The sequence below is a fragment of the Nicotiana sylvestris genome, chromosome 8 (genome assembly GCF_000393655.2).
Source record: "Nicotiana sylvestris chromosome 8, ASM39365v2, whole genome shotgun sequence".
NCBI lineage: Eukaryota > Viridiplantae > Streptophyta > Magnoliopsida > Solanales > Solanaceae > Nicotiana > Nicotiana sylvestris.
Window position 1 is genome coordinate 8,451,654 of NC_091064.1, and position 22,552 is coordinate 8,474,205.

The 22,552-nt window shown below is 37.7% G+C and overlaps 1 protein-coding gene across 1 annotated transcript; it reads left to right on the top strand.

The window, feature by feature from the left end:
* Positions 1 to 9,150: 9,150 nt before the first annotated feature.
* On the top strand, positions 9,151 to 15,363 carry LOC104213051 (uncharacterized). The gene is made up of 9 exons (XM_009762454.2): positions 9,151 to 9,305; positions 9,398 to 9,497; positions 9,762 to 9,942; positions 11,183 to 11,255; positions 11,364 to 11,543; positions 12,314 to 12,411; positions 12,890 to 12,978; positions 13,115 to 13,288; positions 14,849 to 15,363. Exons 1-9 carry the CDS (start codon positions 9,263 to 9,265, stop codon positions 15,018 to 15,020), a joined length of 1,110 nt encoding a protein of 369 aa, XP_009760756.1. The 5' UTR covers positions 9,151 to 9,262; the 3' UTR covers positions 15,021 to 15,363.
* Positions 15,364 to 22,552: the final 7,189 nt, after the last annotated feature.

Below are 22,552 nucleotides of genomic sequence, written 5' to 3' on the forward strand. Positions count from 1 at the left end.
ATATGCATACATATGCTATTTGAAAGGTAATTTACATATAAAAATATACAGGAAAAAATTGGGTATCAACAGCACATAGTGACTTCATGCCATCCGTTGACCTACAGGCTGAATCACGGCGGAAGAATGGGGAAGATCTAAGGATTTGGGGTCACAGGCTCATGTAACCTGTACAAATAAGGGATAACAAAGAGAAAGATTCTTGAGGAGAAGCAGTTGAGTCTAAACGGTTTGAAGGAGCACTACCCTCAGGTGATCGGGAACATTAGGAAGAGGCAATGTGAGTTCTTCACTGAAGTCCCAGATGAGTATAATGAGGCACTTAGGAGGGAGTTCTATGCTTCTTATGGTGCGTCAAGGAATGCTTAGCAAAAGAGGAACATGATATTTTCGCAATCTGTCCAAGTTTGAGGGGTCCAAGTACTCTGTGATGACACCACCATTAATGACCTATACTTTGAGGATTGGTCGCCAGGCATGGCTAAGTATGATGCCAAAGTCGCCAATAAGGAAAACGAGCATGCCTGGATTGCATCTATCATAGCAAAAGGGACACCCTCCTGGATTGACCCACGCCAAAAGATTTACAAGCAGGATCTCACCCAGGAGGCCGATATTGGCTCTGTTTCGTTTGCTCACGTTTGATGCCGACTAGGAATGAAACTGACATAAACATTGACAAGGCACTCCTTATTGCATTCATCATGACGAGCATAAAGGTTGATGTGGGACATATTATATTCAAGGAGCTAGGGATCAGATCAAACCAAAAACAAACATCACTTCCTTCCCATGTTTGATCACTGCTCTATGTAAGGTTGTGGGAGTGCCCCTATCCCAAAGCATGATCGCCTTGAGAGAGATCTTCAAGATATTGACATCACTCGGATAAATGATGCAGTAGACAAGGAGACGGACAACCAAACAGAGACTTCACTCCCTCATCCATCAGACTCAGCAGCACCTGCTACCCCCGTACTGTTTGACAACCCTCCTGCCCCAGCTACCCCACAACCACTCCTAAGCCAACCACTGCACAACCACATGTTCCCTTACTAGCTCTCTCAAAGCTGGGTTTACTAGCTCAGCACGCCAATGCTAAGGTAGACCCGCTGACAAAAGAAATCACAAATCTCATCCGGCAAGCATTGGCCCCCGTCTAAGCCTCAGTGAGCATTATTCAACAACAACATCAATCTTATGAAGATAGCCTAAAGCAATTTGAAGTGCATCTTGAGAGGGTCGAGCGAGGTGAAGTTGGAGATATGACTCGGCTAACGAAAGATGTCGATCAGCTGAAATCAGAGCTGCAGAAGATGTAGAACTTGGAGTTTGACTTGACCTCCTTTCTCTTGAAAGAAGGTGAGCAGGGTACTGGCACCTCCATTTCGGGCTTGGAGTTCGATTTCATAAACATTATGACAGCTCCGGAGGCACAGGGTGTTGAGACCTCAAAGGCTCCAGCTTCCATTGTACACATTGACATTCCTTTAGAGGAGGGATCCGGAGAGATGAAAGGGGAGTGTGATGAGAGAGATATTGAAGATGAGTCAACCGATGAGGATGCATTGGTAGAAGATACTGAGGGTCATCGTGACAACAAGGGTAAGCAAGTGGTTGCTTCTACAGATGCACAAGACAAAGAGAAAGCAGACGTGCAGACAATAATTGAACATTCTCTAGCAGACATGGTCACCAAGGCATATCCATTGACCACACAGCCTTCACTTGGAGAGTCTAGCAGCTCCCAGGTCCCAGACCTAGCCTCACAGCAAGTGGAGCTTCCTACTCCTGCCTTAGAGACCACTATATAGTCCGAGGTTCCACCTGTTGCTGTCATAATGCCAGCAGTTGACTCCACAGCTGCCCTAAATGCTTTAGCCCCTCCGAGCGCCTAGTGCGCCCCAGGAAGTCCATAAACTTCACTTTTACATTCTCTATGCATTGCAAACAATGCATGCTTTTTGGTTGGCGGTGGGGTAGTCATATTTTGTGTGAAAATTGTACATAAACTCTTTACTCTAGTAGTATAGATTGATAGTTAGCAATGAATTCCCCCCGTTTTTTCTTCGTCGTGTTCTTTTTCAAGGGTGTAATAGTAGAACCACAACAGTAGCATGAAATGTTTTGACTTGTTCGGTGTTGATTGTTCTAGTTTCAAGCATGTAATGAATTTTTGTGAATAAATGGTACACTTCCTTCTTTTTGTATATATTTTAAAAAAAAGGTAATGGTTAGTCATTCTTTGAACTTGAGGCTCACTCTTTGACTTTATGCTTACTCAGAATCTTACATATCATGAGATGAAAGTTTTGAGTTGTCTTGTATTCACTTAAGGGCTGAAACTATGTTGAGTTGAACAATTCATGCGTTGTGAGTGAGTGAGGATTTGTATAAATAATGCATATGGTTAACTTGTGAAGTCTAGAACTTGCCCGGTTGGTTTCTTAGGGGCAACTCTCAGGTTAATGATTGGGTGCTGAAATGATCTTAGGCTCTCTTTGTGACTACTAGCTAATTTTGATCAAATTGACCTCCCTGGAACATAAATTACCCTAGTTACCCCCGTTGAGCCTTTAACCTTTTATTGGCTGCCACATTACAAACCTTTACCCCTTTTGTAAAATAATTCCTTCTTTTGAGCCCATCCCTCCTTGAACGAGTAAGAATGAGGCTAAAACCTAAGTTGAGGGTGCAAGTACAAAGTGGAAATTGGTAGGGTTTACTACAGTGTGCAAAAAAAATCTCAAAGTTGTATATATAAAGAAACTCAAAGCTCCAAAAAGAAAAACAATTGTAAAAAAAAAGAGAAGAGAAAAAGAGTGGAGTCTTGTAGAAACTGAAGAAATACTTTGAGGTGGTTCTATGTCGGTATCTCGAGGTCAATAAGTGTTATGTAGTAAAGAAGCAAAATGTATGTACAGTTCAAGGAGGGTATAGCCACTACATTCCCAAATATTCATCCAACCCGCCCCGAAGCCTACATTATAACCCGTGAAAAGTCCTTGGTGATCTACAACCAATCATTCCTGAGATAGCAGCAAGTTAAAATAAGGGCAAACATATGGACTGATACTTGTAGCATGTAGCTTTCATTCTGAGTGCAAGAGTGTTTTGATTGCATCCCATGTACATATGTGTGAGTTGAGGATTTTCTTTGTTGTGAGCGCGCATGAATTGCAAGATTTAGCAGAAGTTAGGTTCTTGAAGTAGAATACAAGTGCACACTTAGCTGTGAGTAGCATTTTGTCATTTTGATTGAGGCTCAAAGTTCACAAGTTGATTAGTCGAATTGTTAAATGATAGTTGTCCTCTATGAAGGGTAAATAAAAGAAGTTACATGCTTGTTAGTTGACTGTCAAAACCATCTACAGTCACTACTGTTTTGTGACATGTCGGAAATAGAAGTAGTATAGGATAAGATAATTTTGTTTTAGTTGATTGAGGACAAGCAAGAGTTTAAGTTGGGGGTGTTGATGTGCCGTAGAATTTCGGCACTTTTAATACCAATTACATAGACTTTAGCTCGTCTTTCAATGCATTTATAGTTAATTCTTATGAAGTTTTGGTGTTTTGTAGTGCATGAGACTTGAAGACCCAAAAACATGGGGAAAAAATCAAAAATCCATAAAAGGGCAAGAATGCTGCAAGTATGCGACCACAGAAGTAATATGCGGACCGCATAATCACCACAAACTGAAGCAGATTTTTGGTCAACTGAAGAGAAGAATGTGCGATCCATTATGTGGTTGCATAACGCTTCTGAGAACTGCATAATGACCGTACAATTACAATTGAAGAATCTGCGTAACACTTCTGCAATGGAAAATGCGGTCGCATAACGGATATGCTGACCGCATAATGGAAATGCGGTGGAATTTGGGCTTGAAGATCTGGAATATTGCAATGAAATTGTCAACTATGCGGATCGCATACATGGTCTACGACTATTATGCGGTCGCAGAAGGACTCTGCAAGGGCATTTTTATCCAATGTTGACCCCGACTTTTAGTCCACTATAAATAGATTTACTAGACTTTTTGTGGGTCATTGAGTCTGGAAAAGAGACATATTGAAGGCATTGAATACACCATTTGTTTGGAAGCTTTAGAAGAGAGAATCTTGTACCTTTGTAAGCTTTATGACTTTATTTATTGCTTTGTTTTTGTATTCTAGTATGAGTAGCTAGTTTTAAATACTAAGGATGTGGACCCTAAATGAGTGTAATGTTAATGGGTATTTAACATTGAATATATATATATATATATATATATATATATATATAATGGCTGGTTAATATTTATTCATTTCTTATGCTTTATTTATTGTTGGTGGTTGAAAACATTGACTTATTCCATTTTACTCTATCTTTACTTGGAAAAGTGGGTTGGGGTTTGGTAGAAGTGAATATCAAGAACTCAAGGCTTTAAACCTTGTTTAATAGGATCGCTTAGGAATAAGTGAGTTCTACTTAGCATAAATTGGTTATTCTTAATTGCAACTCTTTTATATTTAAAAAAATCATAAAGGAAAAATAGTACCCAACTATTGGAAAATATTAGGTAGTCATTTAGAAACCATTTGCATATCAAAGGACCTTCCATTAGAAATATATCATATTAACACCGATAGCATTACATTTTATTGATGGGGACACAACCTTGGTTTTCTTAATCAAACTAATTACATTCTCACAACAAAGTAGCTCCCTTGTTAATTCACAATTAAATCATTCGCTTTTCAAGCTAAAGGAATAGAATTACGACTTAAGTCAAGTTTCACATTATTCAAGTAACCTTTTCACACCTATTCCCTGTGGATTCGACCTCAACCTTGTTGGGTTATTATATATGACACCGACCGCCTTACACTATTTATTTAAGTGTAATTTGAGCGTATCAGCTTTATCATCACCAATTGCTTTTATGGCTCTCAACAATCTCTTGATTGGTTACTTCTGCACACAGATAACCCTTTGTTGGTGAGATAGTGTAGGACCATTATTCATGTACATTTTGTTGATGGCAGGCAAGGTAGTGGCAGTTGATCCCATTAAGCTTTTATAGAAATCAACAATCTCTCTTTTGATAGCATCAGGGTCAGTCAACTTGTCTCATAGCAAAGTTGTAATTTCTGTGATTTGCTTCTTTTGAGTTCTATCCTTCATCACTACTGTGAAGTACTTAGAGTTTGAATCTCCAAATTGTATCCATTTTGCTCTAGCTTTCTGCTGAAGGACACTCTCTTCAATTAAAGACCATTTCTCAAGTTTCAGTAATGTTTTTTTCTCCATATCCAGTAAAGCATCAGTGGAACCCTGTGAGATTTTTCCTTGGATGTCACTCAGTTCTATTATAGCCTTCTCAATTTTCTGAGTGATGCCCCTGAATTCCTTAGAGTTCAAAGCTTTTAAAGCAGTTTTCAAGTCTTTCAATCTTGCCCAAACTGATTTCAAAGTACTCTGTGGACTATGTGAATTCCATATGCTAGCAACTGTTTGAGAAAAGTCCTCATGCTTTACCCATATGTTAAAGAATTTAAAAGGCACTCTACCTTTCCATGTGGAGGATGTCAGGGTTAATAGCATAGGAGCATGGTCTGAAATTTGAGGTAATCCATAGTTTGTCTCTACATGACCCTAGGACATCATCCATTCATAATTGCAAAACACTTTATCCAATTTACTGTTGACCCTATCTGGTCCAGGCTGCTTGTCAGACCATGTATAGTAGTTACCTTTCTAAGGTAGTTTTGTCAATGTAGTATGTTGAAGGCAGGCAGTAAAGTCTTGTATTTCTGAGTAGCTTACTTGGTTACAAGATAGTCTGTCATTGGGGTACAACACTGCATTAAAATCCCCAGCTATCATCCATGGGATTGATATACTTAGTGAGAGTTGTTGCACGGTATCCTAGAGGGATCTTCTTTGTTCAAGCCCATTGTGTCCATACACTACTGTGAGTAAGCAGTCAATATCACTTCTTCTACTTTTTACCTGACGATGTATCATTTGAGCATCATCTACCATTGATAATCAGGTTAGTGGTATTCCATAGTATCCAGATCCTTCCATTCTTTGCATCCTTGTAGTTTGTCAGCATATTCCATCCAGGTGCAATAGCTTTTGCAATCCTTTGAGCATTCCCTTCCTTCGCTTTAGTTTCTATAAGTCCCACTAGCTTAATTTTATTTCCTCTAATATACTCTCTAACCTCCTTTTGTTTATACCTTTTATTTACACCCCTTATGTTCTAGAACAACCAATTCATCATAGTTTCTTGGTATTTCCACCTCTGTCCCCAGGTGGTATGTGATCCTCATGTCTACTTGTTGATACAACTTCAAATCTATTTTTCACTGGGATAGGGGTCAAAGCTGGGAAGTTGATGAAGTTAAGTTTAGGGCTTTGCATTGCTTTGCCTCTCCTTTGCAGCTACAAGTATTATGTTGTGTTGAGCATTAGTCCCCTTAGGATCAGGTAACTTTGTTATTTCTCTTTGGTCTGTAACTTCCACTTTATTACCTTCTACCTGTTGTTCAACAAATGGAGTTTGCTTTGCATTCTGAAGTCCAGTTGCAACATGTATAGGCCCATTGGCTCTCCATTCTTGTGTGATAACGTTGTTACCCCTTGTTCTCCTTGTCTGATTTGGCTGTTGCATAACAGGGTGTGCCTGGGTAGTGCATTTATGTCCCACAACCAAACATTTGTCACAATAAGTAGGTTTCCAATCATAGGTTACAGACTGTTGAAACTTCTTTCCATGAGGATCCATAACCATGATTTCAGTGGGCAATTCTTTTGTAACATTAACTTCAATAAGCATTCGAGCATAGGATACTCGAGTCTGCTTAGTAGTACACTCATCAGCAAAAACAGGAGTCCCAATTACACTAGCAATCTTGCTTAAAGAGCCAACTCCTCAGCACGACATAGGCAACTTAGAAAACTTTGCCCATAGTGGCATAACAGTAGGGAATTCCTTTGTGAAATCAAAATCTGGAGTCCATGGTTCTAGAATGATAGGCTTATTAACAATTGAGTAAAGGCCAGTACATAATATCTCTCGAGCATCTGCTACAGATTGAAATTTAATGATATAATAGCCTTCATCATGATAGAATAATTTAGGTTCAGTAACATGTGACCAATGCAACTTGATGTATCGCTTCATTGCATTGTACCCTGGTCCGTCACCTATGATATATGCTAATGCACATCTCCATTTGTTCTCTTTCTCTTCTACTTCTAGCTTATCTAATTGAACCATAGGTTGGCCATCAACAATTTGTGGTAGAATATAGGATATCGACATACCATTGGTGGCAAATCTATTCTTTTGAAATAAAGTTGTCCATGGAGCTTTAGGTCCAGTAGGCTCATCAGCCATTGCCACCTCTTCCACTGTTGATTTCTCTGAGGTACCTTGGATACTTACTTGATATTTAGCTTGATTTACCAGATTTACTGTTTCATTGACTGGTACTGGTGGGGAAGTTGCTAATTGACCAATTGTCACTGGGTTGTTCAGATCTAGCCTCTTAGAGATACCAGAGTTTGTCGATGAAGATCCAATTTCACATGCAGTGCCTCCGTTTGTAGTTGGATCTGCAATTGGGACAGACGGTGGTGTAGTTATCTCTTGCGTTGATTTCTCCATCGGTTGTTGATTACGAGTTACCACCGAGCTTACAAAGGTAGCTAATGGTTGCATCTTAGGTCTACCCCGTCCTCTACCTCTCCCTTTCACCATGGCTGACACAGGTGGCGTATGTTAATTAATGTGCGCCGAGAGCATGAAGAAGGAGATTTTCACTTGAACATTTAGAATATTTAATATATTTAGTCCATTATCCATATGCCAATAGTAATAAGTTCAATATCCTAAACATTAGATATTATCTCATATATTCAATATTAATTACTAAGTTACTATTAGAATAATTTTTATTTGGATATGGTTTTACTATTGCTACTTCTTATCGGCCATATTAATGTCTCTATTGCATTTTCTTGATAATAATTTCATTACTTGAATACTGTATTTGGATGATTGCAGTGAGAATGAGAAACTTTTCAGGCAATTTAACATGAGTATTTCATTTGAATATTTATTTTTATAAAAAAAAATTATAAGTTCAAAACCGAAACTCTAAAATATCCAACAGATTAATCCGAAATCGAACTTAAAAAATAATCCAATCCGAGCTTACATGGATTGGATTTGGATTGCCATTTCTTCAATCCGAAAATAGAAAATTCAAATCGAATTTTCATATTCAATCTGAATGTTGAACACCCCCCCCCTATATTTAAATATAGAATTTTTAATTTTTTCGACATAAAAGTTTTATATTTGAAATTACGTAAAAAGTACTATAAGTTATAATAATTAGTAATTTAAAATATTTAAAAGGCATATGAAAAAATTAGGATCAAAGAACAATTTGTTTGACTTTTAAAATTCGATAACCATCACATAAATTGGGACGAAGGAAGTGTATAGCTAATATTAGTACACCATGTCAAGAAGGGAAAAATAGGAATTTTCTAAAACAACAAAAAGGGAAGTCTTTGGATTTCACAAAACTATAAAGAGAATGAAGCCTAATACTACTATCACCTAACTTAATAATGAAAAGTGCAATCTTTAAAAGAATTTGGTTCAAGATTTTAATACAACCCCACCATAGCCGTAAATATGAAGAAACTAAAAAAATAGCCAGATTTATAAGTGATATTTGAAAAATGGCTGCAGTTTCAAAAGTAATTAAAATTTAGTCACTTTTCATGTAAAAGATAAATTTGAACAAAAATATTGTTCAAGATCCAGAAAATATTCCAGCATAATGTGCTGGAGTTCGAATTTTTTACATGTGAACTTCCAGCATATTTCATAATGTGTCGGAGTTCCAACATAATATGTTGGAAGTTCACAAACAGGTGCTCCAATCTTTAGTATATTATGCTTGAACTTTTCGTGGTGCAGCAAAATAGTAATTATTTTTTAATGAATTTACAAACGCCGACTATTTTTCAATTATCAATCCGAAAATTGGGTAGCTCGTGCTATTTTGACCCATAAATATCAAACAAGTTAACATTACTTTTGTTGGGTAGCATTTAAAGCACAAAACTCTATTTTTCCTAAAGATGTATGTGGATAAATAACAGCTCCTTTTTTCAATCACTTCTTTAATTCCAATATATATCAAATTTTACCAATATTTTTTCAATCATTTCTTTTCCATTGTTATAATCATGACAAGTGTTGCTGCCAAAGTTGCAGTCATTGGTAGTGGAAGTAAGCCACCAAATACTACTGATATTCCATTCTTGTCCAAAATTGTGAAAATTTTGATTACAAAATTAACCAAAAGGGGTTTCATTTTTCAGTTTCAGGAGCTGTTTGTGCATCAACTTTGGCCAAGAATGGAATTTCAGTTACCCTTTTTGAATCTGCTAGAGGTCCAGGTGGCCGCATGTCTCAAAGAAGGTAATACCTTTTCTTTTTGGTTCTCCGCCCGCATGTCCGGTACTCGTACTGGGACTCGACTAAATTCGAATTCGCGCCGGAAAGTCCTATATTGGGAGCTAAAACGCTCCCTAACAAATGCGACTCCATACCAGAGCTCGAACATGAGACCTGTGGTTAAGGATGAATGACTAATTATCATTAATTGCTCTTAATGAAATTTTTTAACTTTTATCATGAATTAATGTAATGGGGGGTTTTTGTTAAAATTTGATCTTTAATTAGGGAAAATGCAGAAGATGGGAGGGAGCTGTATTTTGATCATGGTGCTCCTTATTTCACTGCTTCCAATCCTGATGTGCTGAGACTTATTAGTGAATGGCAATCAAGAGGAGTTGTTGCTGAGTGGAAAGAAAAGTTTGCTACTTTTGATTTTGCTTCTAAGCAATTTCTTGATATTGAAGAGGTTCCACAAATTTCCAGTATTATTATTTAGTCTTCTTTATGTGTTATTCCTACTACAATATCTCTACTGATGCTTGTGTTAAGGTAGACTGCTTACATCAATATTCTTCGGCTCCGGCACTTCCCCGGATCCTGCGTGAACGCGGGATGTTGCCTACATTATGCCCCTTGGGCTGCGGCCCTTCCCCGGACCCTGCTTGAACGCTGGATGCTGCCTACATCATATCCTTGGGTTGCGGCCCTTCCTCGGACCCTGCGTGAATGCGAGATGCTGCCTATGCCATACCCCTTAGGGTGCGGCCCTTTCCCGGATCCTGCGTGAACGCGGGATATTGCCTACATTATGCCCCTTAGGCTGCGGCCCTTCCTTGGACCCTGCGGGAACGCGGGATGCTGCCTACGTCATATCCCTTGGGGTGCGTTCCTTCCCCGGACCCTGCGTGAACGCAGGATGCCTATGTCATACCCCTTGGGGTGCGGCCCTTCCTCGGACCCTGCGTGAACACGGGATGCTGCATACATCACAAGGGTTGCGGCCCTTCCTCGGACCCTGTGTGAACGCGGGATGTCACCTACATCATACCTCTTGGGATGCAACCCTTCCCCGGACCCTGCATGAACGCGGGAATATTTCGTGCACCGGCTGCTTTTTTTAATATATTATTCCTACTAGAATATCTCTGACCATTGTCATTTTCTATACATTCAGGACTATTTCTTTGTAGCTCGTGTTTAATTGTTGTTTCTAATTTAGTGGGGTTTGTCTGCTTTCTTTTACTTTTTCTTAATATTTTTATTAAAATGAGTTTGATAGGTTGGTGAGGTTGTGTTCATATTGTTAATATTTTAAGATATAAAAGATAGAAAATAAAAGATTTGATTCTCTTTGACTATTCATGTGGATGGCTATAGGTCTATACATTTATTTAACACTGGATTGAACTTTCAAACATGTCATAACTAGGGGATTATTCAAGATTTGTTAGCAGTTTAACTTGGGAAATTCCAAATAAATGAACAAATTTAAGATCATTGAGATAAAGAAAGAACATTTGATATGTATTGACTCAAGCCAGTACTGAAAATGATAAAAGCAAATGTGTTTCCTTTCCTTACTGAAAATTTGAGCTCTAAAGCCATAGCAATTTAATAATAGTACTTAGCCACAGGGTTGACATGCATATAATAATAAGGTCTTACTGGTTCTGCTTTCTCTTACTCTTACTCTTATTTTAATTCAGGAAAGTTCGGACAAGAAATATGTCGGTGTTCCAGGAATGAATTCAATTTGTAAATCATTATGCCAGGAGCCTGGTATGTCATTGATATTGCTGGATTTCATTCTTTGAGATGCTTTTCACTAATATGAACTGATGAACTACCACCTACCGAGGTTACTAATTTTCTATTTGAACTATGTAGGAGTTCAAAGTAGGTTTGGGGTTGGCGTCGGGAGGTTGGAGTGGTTGGAAAATGACGATTCATGGTCATTGATTGGTTTAGATGGCGAAAGTCTTGGTTTATTTAAGGGTGTTGTGACATCGGACAAGAGTACATTTTCACCCAAGTTCACTAAAGTAACAGGAAAACCTATGCCTATTGGTAAGACATATCTCTACGTACATTCTTATGGTGGTTTATAATTTCATTGGTTTGATTCAAGGGTTAGTTGATTGCAGTTGCATTATTTAAGATCCACATAATAAAATATGTAGTAGTTGCTTTTGTGAGATATGTCATGAACTTCCAGCCAGTTGCTTCCAGTTATTTATTCGTGTTTTTAAAATATGCTAGTGGACGTTCCATATTTTAATGGTTCAGATCCAACAACAACAATAATATATCCAGTGTAATCCCACAAGTGAGGTTTGGGGAGGGTAGTGTGTATGCAGACCTTACCCCTACCTTGTGCAGGTAGAGAGGTTGTTTCCAATAGACCCCTCGGCTCGAGATAAATTGAATTGATTATCTAAATATATTTGGTCAATGAGATCCAGAAAGAAGGAATAACACGAGGCTTTACTTAATGACGATTGTATTTAACTGAATTTGCTTATGTTCATGCATATTGTACTCCTTGCGTTTGTGTTGTCATGCAAAACTCTTCATTGTGCTATCTGTTGTTAATATGTTACACTCATATATTTTTGACATATATTTATGTCAGACTGACTGATTTTTCGTTCATTGATCACTTTTTTATTTTTATATTTTAAATGCTGGTGTTTCTTGATAACTTAACAAGATTTGCATTTGAGCGGACTATTATTGGATCATGACTAATTCCTTTTCCAGTATAAGAAATGTAACCTTCTTTCAATCAAGACATGTTAGCAAGGTTATTTATTAAGGTCTTAGCTCCTTTCATGTAGACATGGGCAAATTTCCGGAAATACCGTTGAAGATGACAGAAATTCCTGTTAGTCCGCGCTTTGCTCTCATGCTGGCGTTTGAAGAGCCTTTATCTGAGGTATGATATGCTCTACCCCTGGATTTCATTTCCTTTAGTAGAAAAAAAAAGGGCAGTCCGGTGTACTAACCTCCAGCTATGCGCGGGGTCCGGGGAAGGGCCGACCACAAGGGTCTATTGTACGCACTCTTACCATGCATTTCTGCAAGAGACTGTTTCCACAGCCCAACCCGTGACCTTCTGGTCACATGGCAGCAACTTTACCGGTTACGCAAAGGCTCCCCTTCAATATGCTTTTCAGGCCCCTTACTCATTTCTGTTTAGATTCAGCTAACTTCTAAAATACGTCTGATATTATACTTAATTGCTTGTTCCGAGTATGTTAAAATCGTTATAGGAACAGGCATTTAATTGAGTGATCCCATCACTAGATCGAAATAAAAAACTGATTTTTTTTTCACTTAGCCTCAACTAGTTGAACTGACACTCTTGACAAGAATTTCTGATTGAATATGTCTTTCTTTCTATCATATTTGAGATACCAATAAGAGGCTTCTCGTTCAAGAATTCAGAAGTTCTACGTTGGGCACACTGTGACAGCAGCAAACCAGGGCGTTCACATAATAGGTATCTGTTTATGTTGTTAATGAGAAGATCAATATTGTGACTGACGACAACAAACAGAAACTCGAGCATAATATTTCCACCTATATATACTAGTGCTGTATTTGATCATATTGCGCTTTTCTTTCCCCCAATGAAGTGAATGCTGGGTGTTGCACTCAACTGCGGAGTATGCTCGGGATGTTATTGCCAAGACAGGACTTCAGAAGCCTTCGAGTGCAACATTAACAAAAGTAGCTGAAGATCTATTTCAAGAATTTCAAAGCACAAAGCTCAATATACCTCAGGCATTTTTTAAGAAAGCTCATCGATGGTTGGTATCTAACATATACAACTGCTCGGTTTTAGTTTCAGTATTTCGTTTTCTGCATGCAATCCTTTTTCTGAAACAGACAAAATATTCTCCCTTTGATTTACCAGACATTACATTTCTTGTGGAGATATGTTCAGTGACCCTCTAATTGGTGTATGCATTCTGTTTACTATATGGTTTGATTACCTACCACAACTAATTATAGGCTATTATACCTACCTGTGAAATATCCATTATTTTTATCAATTTTTCTCATCCAAATATTCTCGTTTTTTTGTTGTTGTTGGTGGGGAGTGGGGAATTTTCTTTATTTTTTTTGTGGTATCGGCTTCAGAACTGTGGGGCTTTAGCTGTTCCTACAATCACATATCAAATTGTGCCTGTAGTTCTCTTCACATTTTGTGACATACCATGACGTAATCAGGAATTCTGATTACTTAGTCCGAATGCCATGATACTATAAATTTCTTTGTTCTTCGCCCAAGGGTGTGGCCTGGTCGATAAAGCTGGATTTAAGACCATAGGTGACTAGGGTCCGAATTCCAGTAGATACAAAAAATGTTAGGTGATATCTTCCCTTTAGTTTAAGCCTTGTGGGCTGAGATATTCCGGTATTTGTATAAACTGTATTAGTAGGAGGATGCATGTACCCGATGGAATAGTAGATGTACGCTCAAGATACCCAGGACAAGAACATTATCCAAAAGAATACGTAGATAATTATAGATTTCATCATTGTTGAGAGGCAATTATGCATCTTCATAGGCAGCCTATAGTGTGCGAGTTCGGCTGAACCCAATCACTTTTGCTTAAATATTGTATTTATACTAAGAAATTCATTATATAAAAAAGGGCAGCCAGGTGCACTAAGCTCTCGCTATACGCGGGGTCCGGGGAAGGGCCGAACCACAAGGGTCTATCGTACGCAGCCTTACCCTGCATTTCTGCAAGAGACTGTTTCGACGGCTTGAACCCGTGACCTCTTGGTCACATGGAAGCAACTTTACCAGTTACGCCAAGGCTGCCCTTCTAAGAAATTCATTATATGTGTATAAATATTTAATTGTTAACCCAGTAACTAAAATGAACAATGGGTTATGTGGCAATTTCAGAACCCATAAACTTCAAATTCTGGCTTCGCCTCTGGGCATCTTTGAGATGAAATTATGTCTTGGAACCTTATTAGGCATGAGATAAATCTCAGCCGGGAGTGGTATGGTCATGCTGTTGTTTGAAGTGCTTAGACATGTATTCCTGGAAAATGTAGAATTGTTGCTTCGACTTGAACAACAATAACAACAACAACCCAGTAAAATTCCATAAGTAGGATTTGGGGAGGGTAGAGTCTACGCAGACCTTGGGTAGAGGTAGAGAGGCGAATTGCTGCTTCGACTAGTTCTATAAAAATTCTCTGTTCTGCCCTCAAAGCAAAAAAAGATAGAATTAAAAAGACACCATCCTTTCTTCTCGCTCCTCTCAAGGTGCGCACAGTTTTTTCGTTTTTATATTGTACTGTATTTCATATCATAATTATGCTGCTATTGCATATGAATATCTCAGGGGCAGTGCATTCCCAGCAACAAGCATAGCAGGAGATGAGAAATGCCTTTGGGACGCGAAGAAAAGGCTAGCAATATGCGGAGACTTTTGTGTTAGTCCAAATGTCGAAGGGGCTATCGTTAGTGGCTTGGCTGCCGCTGCTAAATGTTCTGAAGTGTTTTCGCGCTTATAGGTGACATCTTCTGTATATATGCTTCACTGAGCATGTATATTGCAATGAAGACCAGAAGTAGCCAGAGGCGGATCGAGGATTTTGAGTTTATGGGTTCCTACAGCAACCTAATTACAATAATAAGTGGATTCATGGTCAAATATTTATATATATATTTAGTGAATTTCTTAATACATATATAGTCTGGACAAAGGCTATTTGGTTCACGTAAACCGGCCACATGTTATCTTACTAAATTGTAGCAGTAGAGTCACATTGACCTAATAATCCTTTACTTCCTGTCTTCATCTGCTGGTCGTACCAGTTTTGGCCAATAATTCTTTATCAAAACTCATTTTCCTTATCTTTGTTTTACTTTATTATTTCTGTATCATTGGCTGAACTTAACTGAGCAATTTGGTTGTCACTCTCTGTATTTTTGAGTTAAATACGAAAACTTTGCAACTCCATCTGGATTAGACGTGCCATTCAACTTATTAAGACTTTACACGAGTACTCACAAAGAAAAAAGCAGAATGCGAATTCAGGATGATTTTTAATTTTTTGTGTCTACGCCATCTTTATGAATTTAGACGATAAACTCCGAATCACCTAAAATTTTATGGGCCCATCAGAAACAACCTAATGAACAATAATCATCTTGTTATGACTATTCCACGTTTTTGGCGTTTTGGGGCCATAAAACAGGAATTTAAAATGATTTTTGATTTTTCGCGTGTTAATGTCCACGCCATCGTCATGCATTTGAGCGACGGGATCCGAATCGCCTAAAATTTTGTGGGCCCATTAGAAACGACCTAATGAATAATAGTCATTGCTTCACCGTGACTGTCCTCCCCTTTTGGCGTTTTAGGGCCATAAAATAGGAATTTAGGATGATTCCCAACTGTTCGTGAGCTTTAGTCCATACCATAATCATGAACGGGCTTCGAATCGCCAAAAATTTTGTGGGCCCATCAGAAATGACCTAATGAATACCCGTTATTGCTTTGCCATGACGGTTCCTCGTTTTTATGCTTTAGGGCCATAAAACAGGAATTCAGGATGATTTTTAATTTTTCGTGCACTAATGTCCACACCATCTTCATGAATTCAAGCAATGGGCTCTGAATCGCCTAAAATTTTGTGAGTCCATCTGAAACCACCTAAAGAATAATAGTCATTGATTCGCCATGACTGTTACTCGTTTTGGTGTTTTAGGGCCATAAAACAGGAATCCAAGACGATTTCTAATTTTTCGTATGCTAATGTTCATGTCATCTTCATGTATTGAGACGACGGGCTCCGAATAGCCTAAAATTTTATGGGCCGAATGAACGATAGTCATTGCTTTACCATGATCATTCCTTATTTTCTAGTGTTTTAGGGCCATTAAACAGGAATTCAAGAGGATTTCCAATTTTTCGTGTGCTAATGTCCACGTCATCTTCATAAATTTGGACGATGGACTCCAAATTGCCTAAAATTTTGTGGGCCATCAGAAACCGGTGGCGGATCCACAAGGAGTCTTATGGGTGCTTAAGCACCCATTGTCTTTGGCCAAACTTAATAGATTTACATAGATAATTATAAAAAAAAAAATTAAGTAAGTATTGAGTGAGCACCCATCACTAAATTCATTTTTTCTCTTCTTTTGATATTTTTACCATTGAGCACCCGTGACTTTGAAAACTTGGATCCGCCACTGTCAGAAACGACACTATACAGACAAAAAAGTGGATATAATCATAAATTTATGTTGCATGACCTAGAACGCCATAAAATGAACACGAAAATCATGGCGAAGCAATAAGTACTGGTCACTAGGACATTTTCCGTAGACCTACAAAATTTTAGGCTAATCAAAGTCCGTCAAAAAAATTCTACAGAATCAGTATGTACTAATACACAAAAAAAGTGAAAATAATCAAAAATTCATGTTGCATGACCTCGGAATGCCATAAAATAAACCTAAATATCATGGTGAACCAATAAGTATTGGTTGTCACACCTCTTTTTTCCGTCCCCGCAAGGATCGAAGGAGTTTTTTCAATTAAAGGACAATCGAAACGGGATTTATTTATTTATTTAGAGTCGCCACTTGGGAGATTTAGGGTGTCCCAAGTCACCAATTTAATCCCGTATCGAGGAAAAGAATGACTCTGTATTACAGTCTGCGAACCAGAAATCCGGATAAGGAATTCTCTTAACCCGGGAGAAGGTGTTAGGCATTCCCGAGTTCCGTGGTTCTAGCACGGTCGCTCAACTGTCATATTCTGTTTGTTTATCTGATTTTATACAATTATGAGCTCATGTGCAAATTTTAACTCTTTACCGCTTTTATTATTATATTTTAAAAAGAATGTGAACATCGTTTAAAAACATATCTTTGGATTGCGTCACATGAAATGCACCCGCGATCCGGAACGCATTTTTATTCAATGTTTTGGGATTTGGATTTGGGTCGCATGAAATGCACACCCGAGTTTAAGAAGGTAAGATTATTAAAATGCGCGCCTAAAGCAATTAGCGTATTATTATTTCTGGGGTAAGGCCGTGGAATTTTGCTAAACGGCTCATCCCGAAGTCTAAGTAATTTTAATTAAACATTTATCCAGGGCCCCGCAATTTGTGCATTTTATTGGGCGAGGCTCATCTCATTTATTTTAAAAGGATAATCCTAAAGTGCCTATATTTTTTCTATTAAAATTGTCTCTATAAAATGAAAGAGAAAAAGTCTTAATTTATTTACATGCTTGAGTTGTTATAGTTGGGTTTTGAATAGGATTCATAAATTCTGAAAATGATGCAAGCAGGGCAGTCCGTTGCCAATGCGGGCTCAGGCCCAACGTATATGGCACAAAACTGGACCTGGGCCATATCATTCACACATTACTACCTAATTACATTATACTAGGTATGTTCACAGTTTGTCAAATTAAAAAAAAACTTGGCAATCTAATTTTAATCCTAGACCATTTACATGCTGAAATTAACCAATAGTATTTAGCTAAACAATATTCCTACAAGTTCCGAAATGGTCTATTCGTTTAATGAACTAAGTGTTGAATGTTTAAGAATAGTCTAAATCAGTTAACATGCTTTTGAGACATGATAATCATCCAACAATAATGAATTAATTAGACAGAGTTACTACACCATTTATTTATTTTTTAGGCAATACCTACATAGTTCGTCCGCTAAGCTATCGTCAGATGTTCTACTATATATATTAAACAGCTACATGATTCTGATTAGAGTAAGCTAAATAATTTATATATACAAATAAAATTCAGAATATAATTAAAATAAATTCAGAACTTCAACTCTTCATTTCGTATTCATGCTTCATGTTTCAATTTACAGTAACCAGTGTGTCGGTCGTGTACCTGATATTGGAAGCAAAAGAAAAGGGAGATCAGCAGAAATTCAGTAGCATACAACAACAACGACACCCAGTAATCAGCAACAACCAGCAACGAGAAACCAGTGACGGATTTTAAAAATCAAGATAAAAATCCAGAAACACCAACAACAATCAACGGACAGAAGCAAAGGGAATCTTTTCAGATTTGAAAGACTAGTTAATGTTTAACCCTTAATTTCTGAATCCATATATCAGAATATTTAGATTGTATATCAGGTGTATACTACTCACTCTTTTAATTCCCATAATGTTTTTATTTGTATTTTTGGAAGTTTTAATATTTTCGGAATTTTTCTCTCTCTTCAATATTCAGCTCCCTTCCTTTTTTTCCTCCTTTTTTTCCCTCTCTCCTAAGTCTGCTCTATTTATCTTATCACAGACCCCTTAATCAATTAATAAAAACACCACTTTCTCTTACCAAACCCACTACTACATAAAAAATACAATTATTACTTATTTAATCAACTTTTCTTGAGCCCCGCAATCCCATGTCTTGTTCCCCATTTTTGATTAAACAAGTGCATTATTCCCCACCATTATGTCTTGTCCCCCACAATGTACTATTTTAATATTGTTAATGCCTAATGGACAGAGCACTTAGATTAAATAATTGTTCAAATGTTCAATTCCAAAAATACCCCTCCGACCTTACTGAAATTACCATTTTATCCCTGAACGTACTGCAATTTACCAATCTACCCCCATCAGCTATAACCAATTCACCTAATCAATTCCAACCAAAATACAGCAAGTATGACCAATTTCTAAACAAATTCCAACAACAAATCTCATGAACACAGATTGAATCATACAACATCAAATTAATGGGAATAAGTTAACCATATTGGGAACCAATCCTGGTTAACTTAGACAAAAAATGAATGAGCAAGGAGACAACAATATTAACAACAAAAGTAAACTGAAACAACATGAATCACAATTAACTGAATCGAAAATGCAAACTGAAATCATATGATGAACAACAAAGAGCAGGAAACCAAACAATACATAAAACGAAATTATCCGAACCAACTCAATATTAACAAAGATACTATACATTCTACAACTAATAATCACGAATGACAAACCAATCGAACTTAAATTCGACTAAACAGAATTCAACGAATTTCTTACAACCAAGATTCAATCCAAGAACGATTCAAATTCCTTAAACCCATATAGATCATAAAAATGAGAAAGGGAGATGAGACGGACCTTAAAAACCTTTAACAATCCGGACCTCGACTGCGTATGAACTGTTTCGACGACCCCGACCAAAACTCGAACAAACGAAATGGTGAGGTCTTGTTTTGGTTTTGGACTGAATGAGATGAAAACCAAAGTGAAGCAGCAGCGATGGGGTTTGGTTTTGAAGCAGCTACTCGACGTGGCAGCAACAACGCAGCAGAAGCAGATGCTGGACGGGGCTAAGGCAGCAGCAACGCAGCAGAAGGTTTGTTGGAGGAGCTGGTCGTTTGGATAGAGAATAAATGAAGCAAAATCCCCTCGTCCATGGCTAGAGCTCGGAGATGGCAGTGGTGAGCGGAGGCAGCCATGGGAGCTCGAGCTCGAGCTTGACGAAGAAGATGAAACAGTAGCGTGTTTGGATGGTGAAACAGAAGAGACAACATCGGTAAAGCTTGGGGCGAAGCGACGACGGGCTGTTTCACGTCGTTGCTGCTTGCGATAGGCGGACATGGTTGGCGCTCGTCTGGAGGGGGAAGACGATGGTGATGGTTTGGTGTCGCCCATGGCTGGACGTAGCTGAAGGCAGCTAGCGAAGCTCGAGCTGGAGGTCGTGAGGATGATGAAGAAGATGAAGCAGAAGGGTCATTCATGGTGGTCGTTTGAAGGCAGTCATGGATGTGTGTTTTGGAATTGTGTGGGGGTGTGCTTGTGTCGAAGGGGATGGAGGTGTGAGGGGGGGCAGCCATGGTTGGCTGAGGTTTGGGGGTGCTTGGGACGATGGAGTGAGGATGAGAGAGAGAAGGGGGGGGGGCGGATGGGATTAGCTTTAGGTTTAGGGTTTTTTTTTTTTGTGAAATGTAAGATAGGGAGATAGGGGTGTTGGGTCTTTGGGTTATGGACTGGGTCGACCCGGTTTGAAATGGACCGGGTCGTAGGGGAAGATTGGGTATCCTTGGGCTTGTGGTTCAAAATTGAAGAAGAGGCCCAATCCGATTTTCGTCCATTTTTTGCTCTCTTTTCTTCTTTTATTTTTCTTAAACTGAAACTAAATTCTAAAAATCCTTAAATTATCATATATAACTAAATTAATTTATAAAAGCGCAAATTAACTCCCAATAACAATTAACACACAATTAAATAATAATTACGATAAAATCACACAATTTGGACATTAAATGCTAAAAATGCAACGTACATTATTTTTATGATTTTTTTTCTTTCTTATAAAACAAACTTAATTACTTCTAATTGTAGAATTAAATCCTAAGTGTAAATGCGACATATTTTGTATTTTTTTTATTATTAATTTAACAAATAAACATGCACAGACAAAAATATAAATAATTATCAAAAAGTGCCACGAAAATTCAAACATTGCACACAAAGAAAAATTATTTTATTTTTAATTTTTGGGAGTAATTCTCATATAGGGCAAAAAATCACGTTCTCACATTGGTTATTAGGCCGTTTTCTATGGTTCTACAAAATTTAGGCCAAGTAGAGTCCGTCAAAAAGACTCTACAGAATCAGCGTGTATTATTACACACGAAAAAGTGGATATAATCATAAATTCATATTGCATGACCCTGAAACGCTATAAAATGAACCTGAACATCATGCTGAAGCAATAAGTATTGGGCACTAGGTCGTTTCCCACGGATCTACAAAATTCCAGGCCAATCAGAGTCCGTCAATTTTTTTTTTACAGAATCAACATGCAATAATACACACAAAAAAGAGGATATAATTACAAATTCGTATTGCATGATCTCGAAACGCAATAGAATGAACCCGAAATGTGAAAAAGCAATGTTACTCATGGCAAAGCATGAGTATTGGTCACTAGGCCATTTCCTATGGACCTATAAAATTTCAGGCGAATCAGAATTTGTCAATTTGTTTTACAAATTCGTATGTACTAATACACATAAAAAAGTGAATTTAATTACAAGTTCGTGTTACATGACTCAGAAACACCTTAAAATAAACCCGAAAGTCATGGTGAAGTAATAAGTATTGGTCACTAGGCCGTTTTATGTGTTCCTACAAAATTTTATGCCAATCATAGTTAGTCAAAATAATTTTACAAAATCAGCATATATTAATACACACGAAAAAGTGGATATAATCACAAATTCGTGTTGCATGACCTAGAAACGCCATAAAATAAACACGAAAAGCAATAAGTATTGGTCAATAGGTCGTTTCCCATGACATACATAATTGCAAGTCAATCGAAGTTCATCAAATTTTTTTACGAAATTAGTATGTATTAATACACACGAAAAAGTGAATATAATTACAAATTCGTATTGCATGACCCTAAAACGCCATAAAATGCACCCGAAATTCATGGTGAAGCAATAAGTATTGATCATTAGGACGTTTCCCATAGACCTACAAAATTTTAGGCCAATCAGATTCCGTCAAAAAAATTATACATAATTAGCATATACTAATACACAAAAAGTGAATATAATCACAAATTCGTGTTGCATGACCCCGAAATACCATAAAATGAATCCGAAAGTCACGGTGAAACAATAAATATTGGTCACTAGAACATTTCCCATATACCTACAAAATTTCAAGTCAATCATAGTCCGTCAAAAACATTCTACAGAATCAACATGTACTTAATATACAGGAAAAAGTGGATATAATCAAAAATTCATATTGCATGACCCCAAAATACCATAAAATAAACTCGAAAGTCATAGCGTAGCAATAAGTATTGGTCACTAGGTCGTTTCCAATGGACCTACAAAATTTCAGACCAATCGGAGTTCGTCAATTTTTTTTTTTTTACAGAATCACCATGTTAGTATATACACGAAAAGTTGATATAATCACAAATCCTTATTGAATGACCCCGAAATACCATAAAATAAACCTGAAAGTCGTGACGAAGCAATTAATATTAGTCATTGGCCGTTTA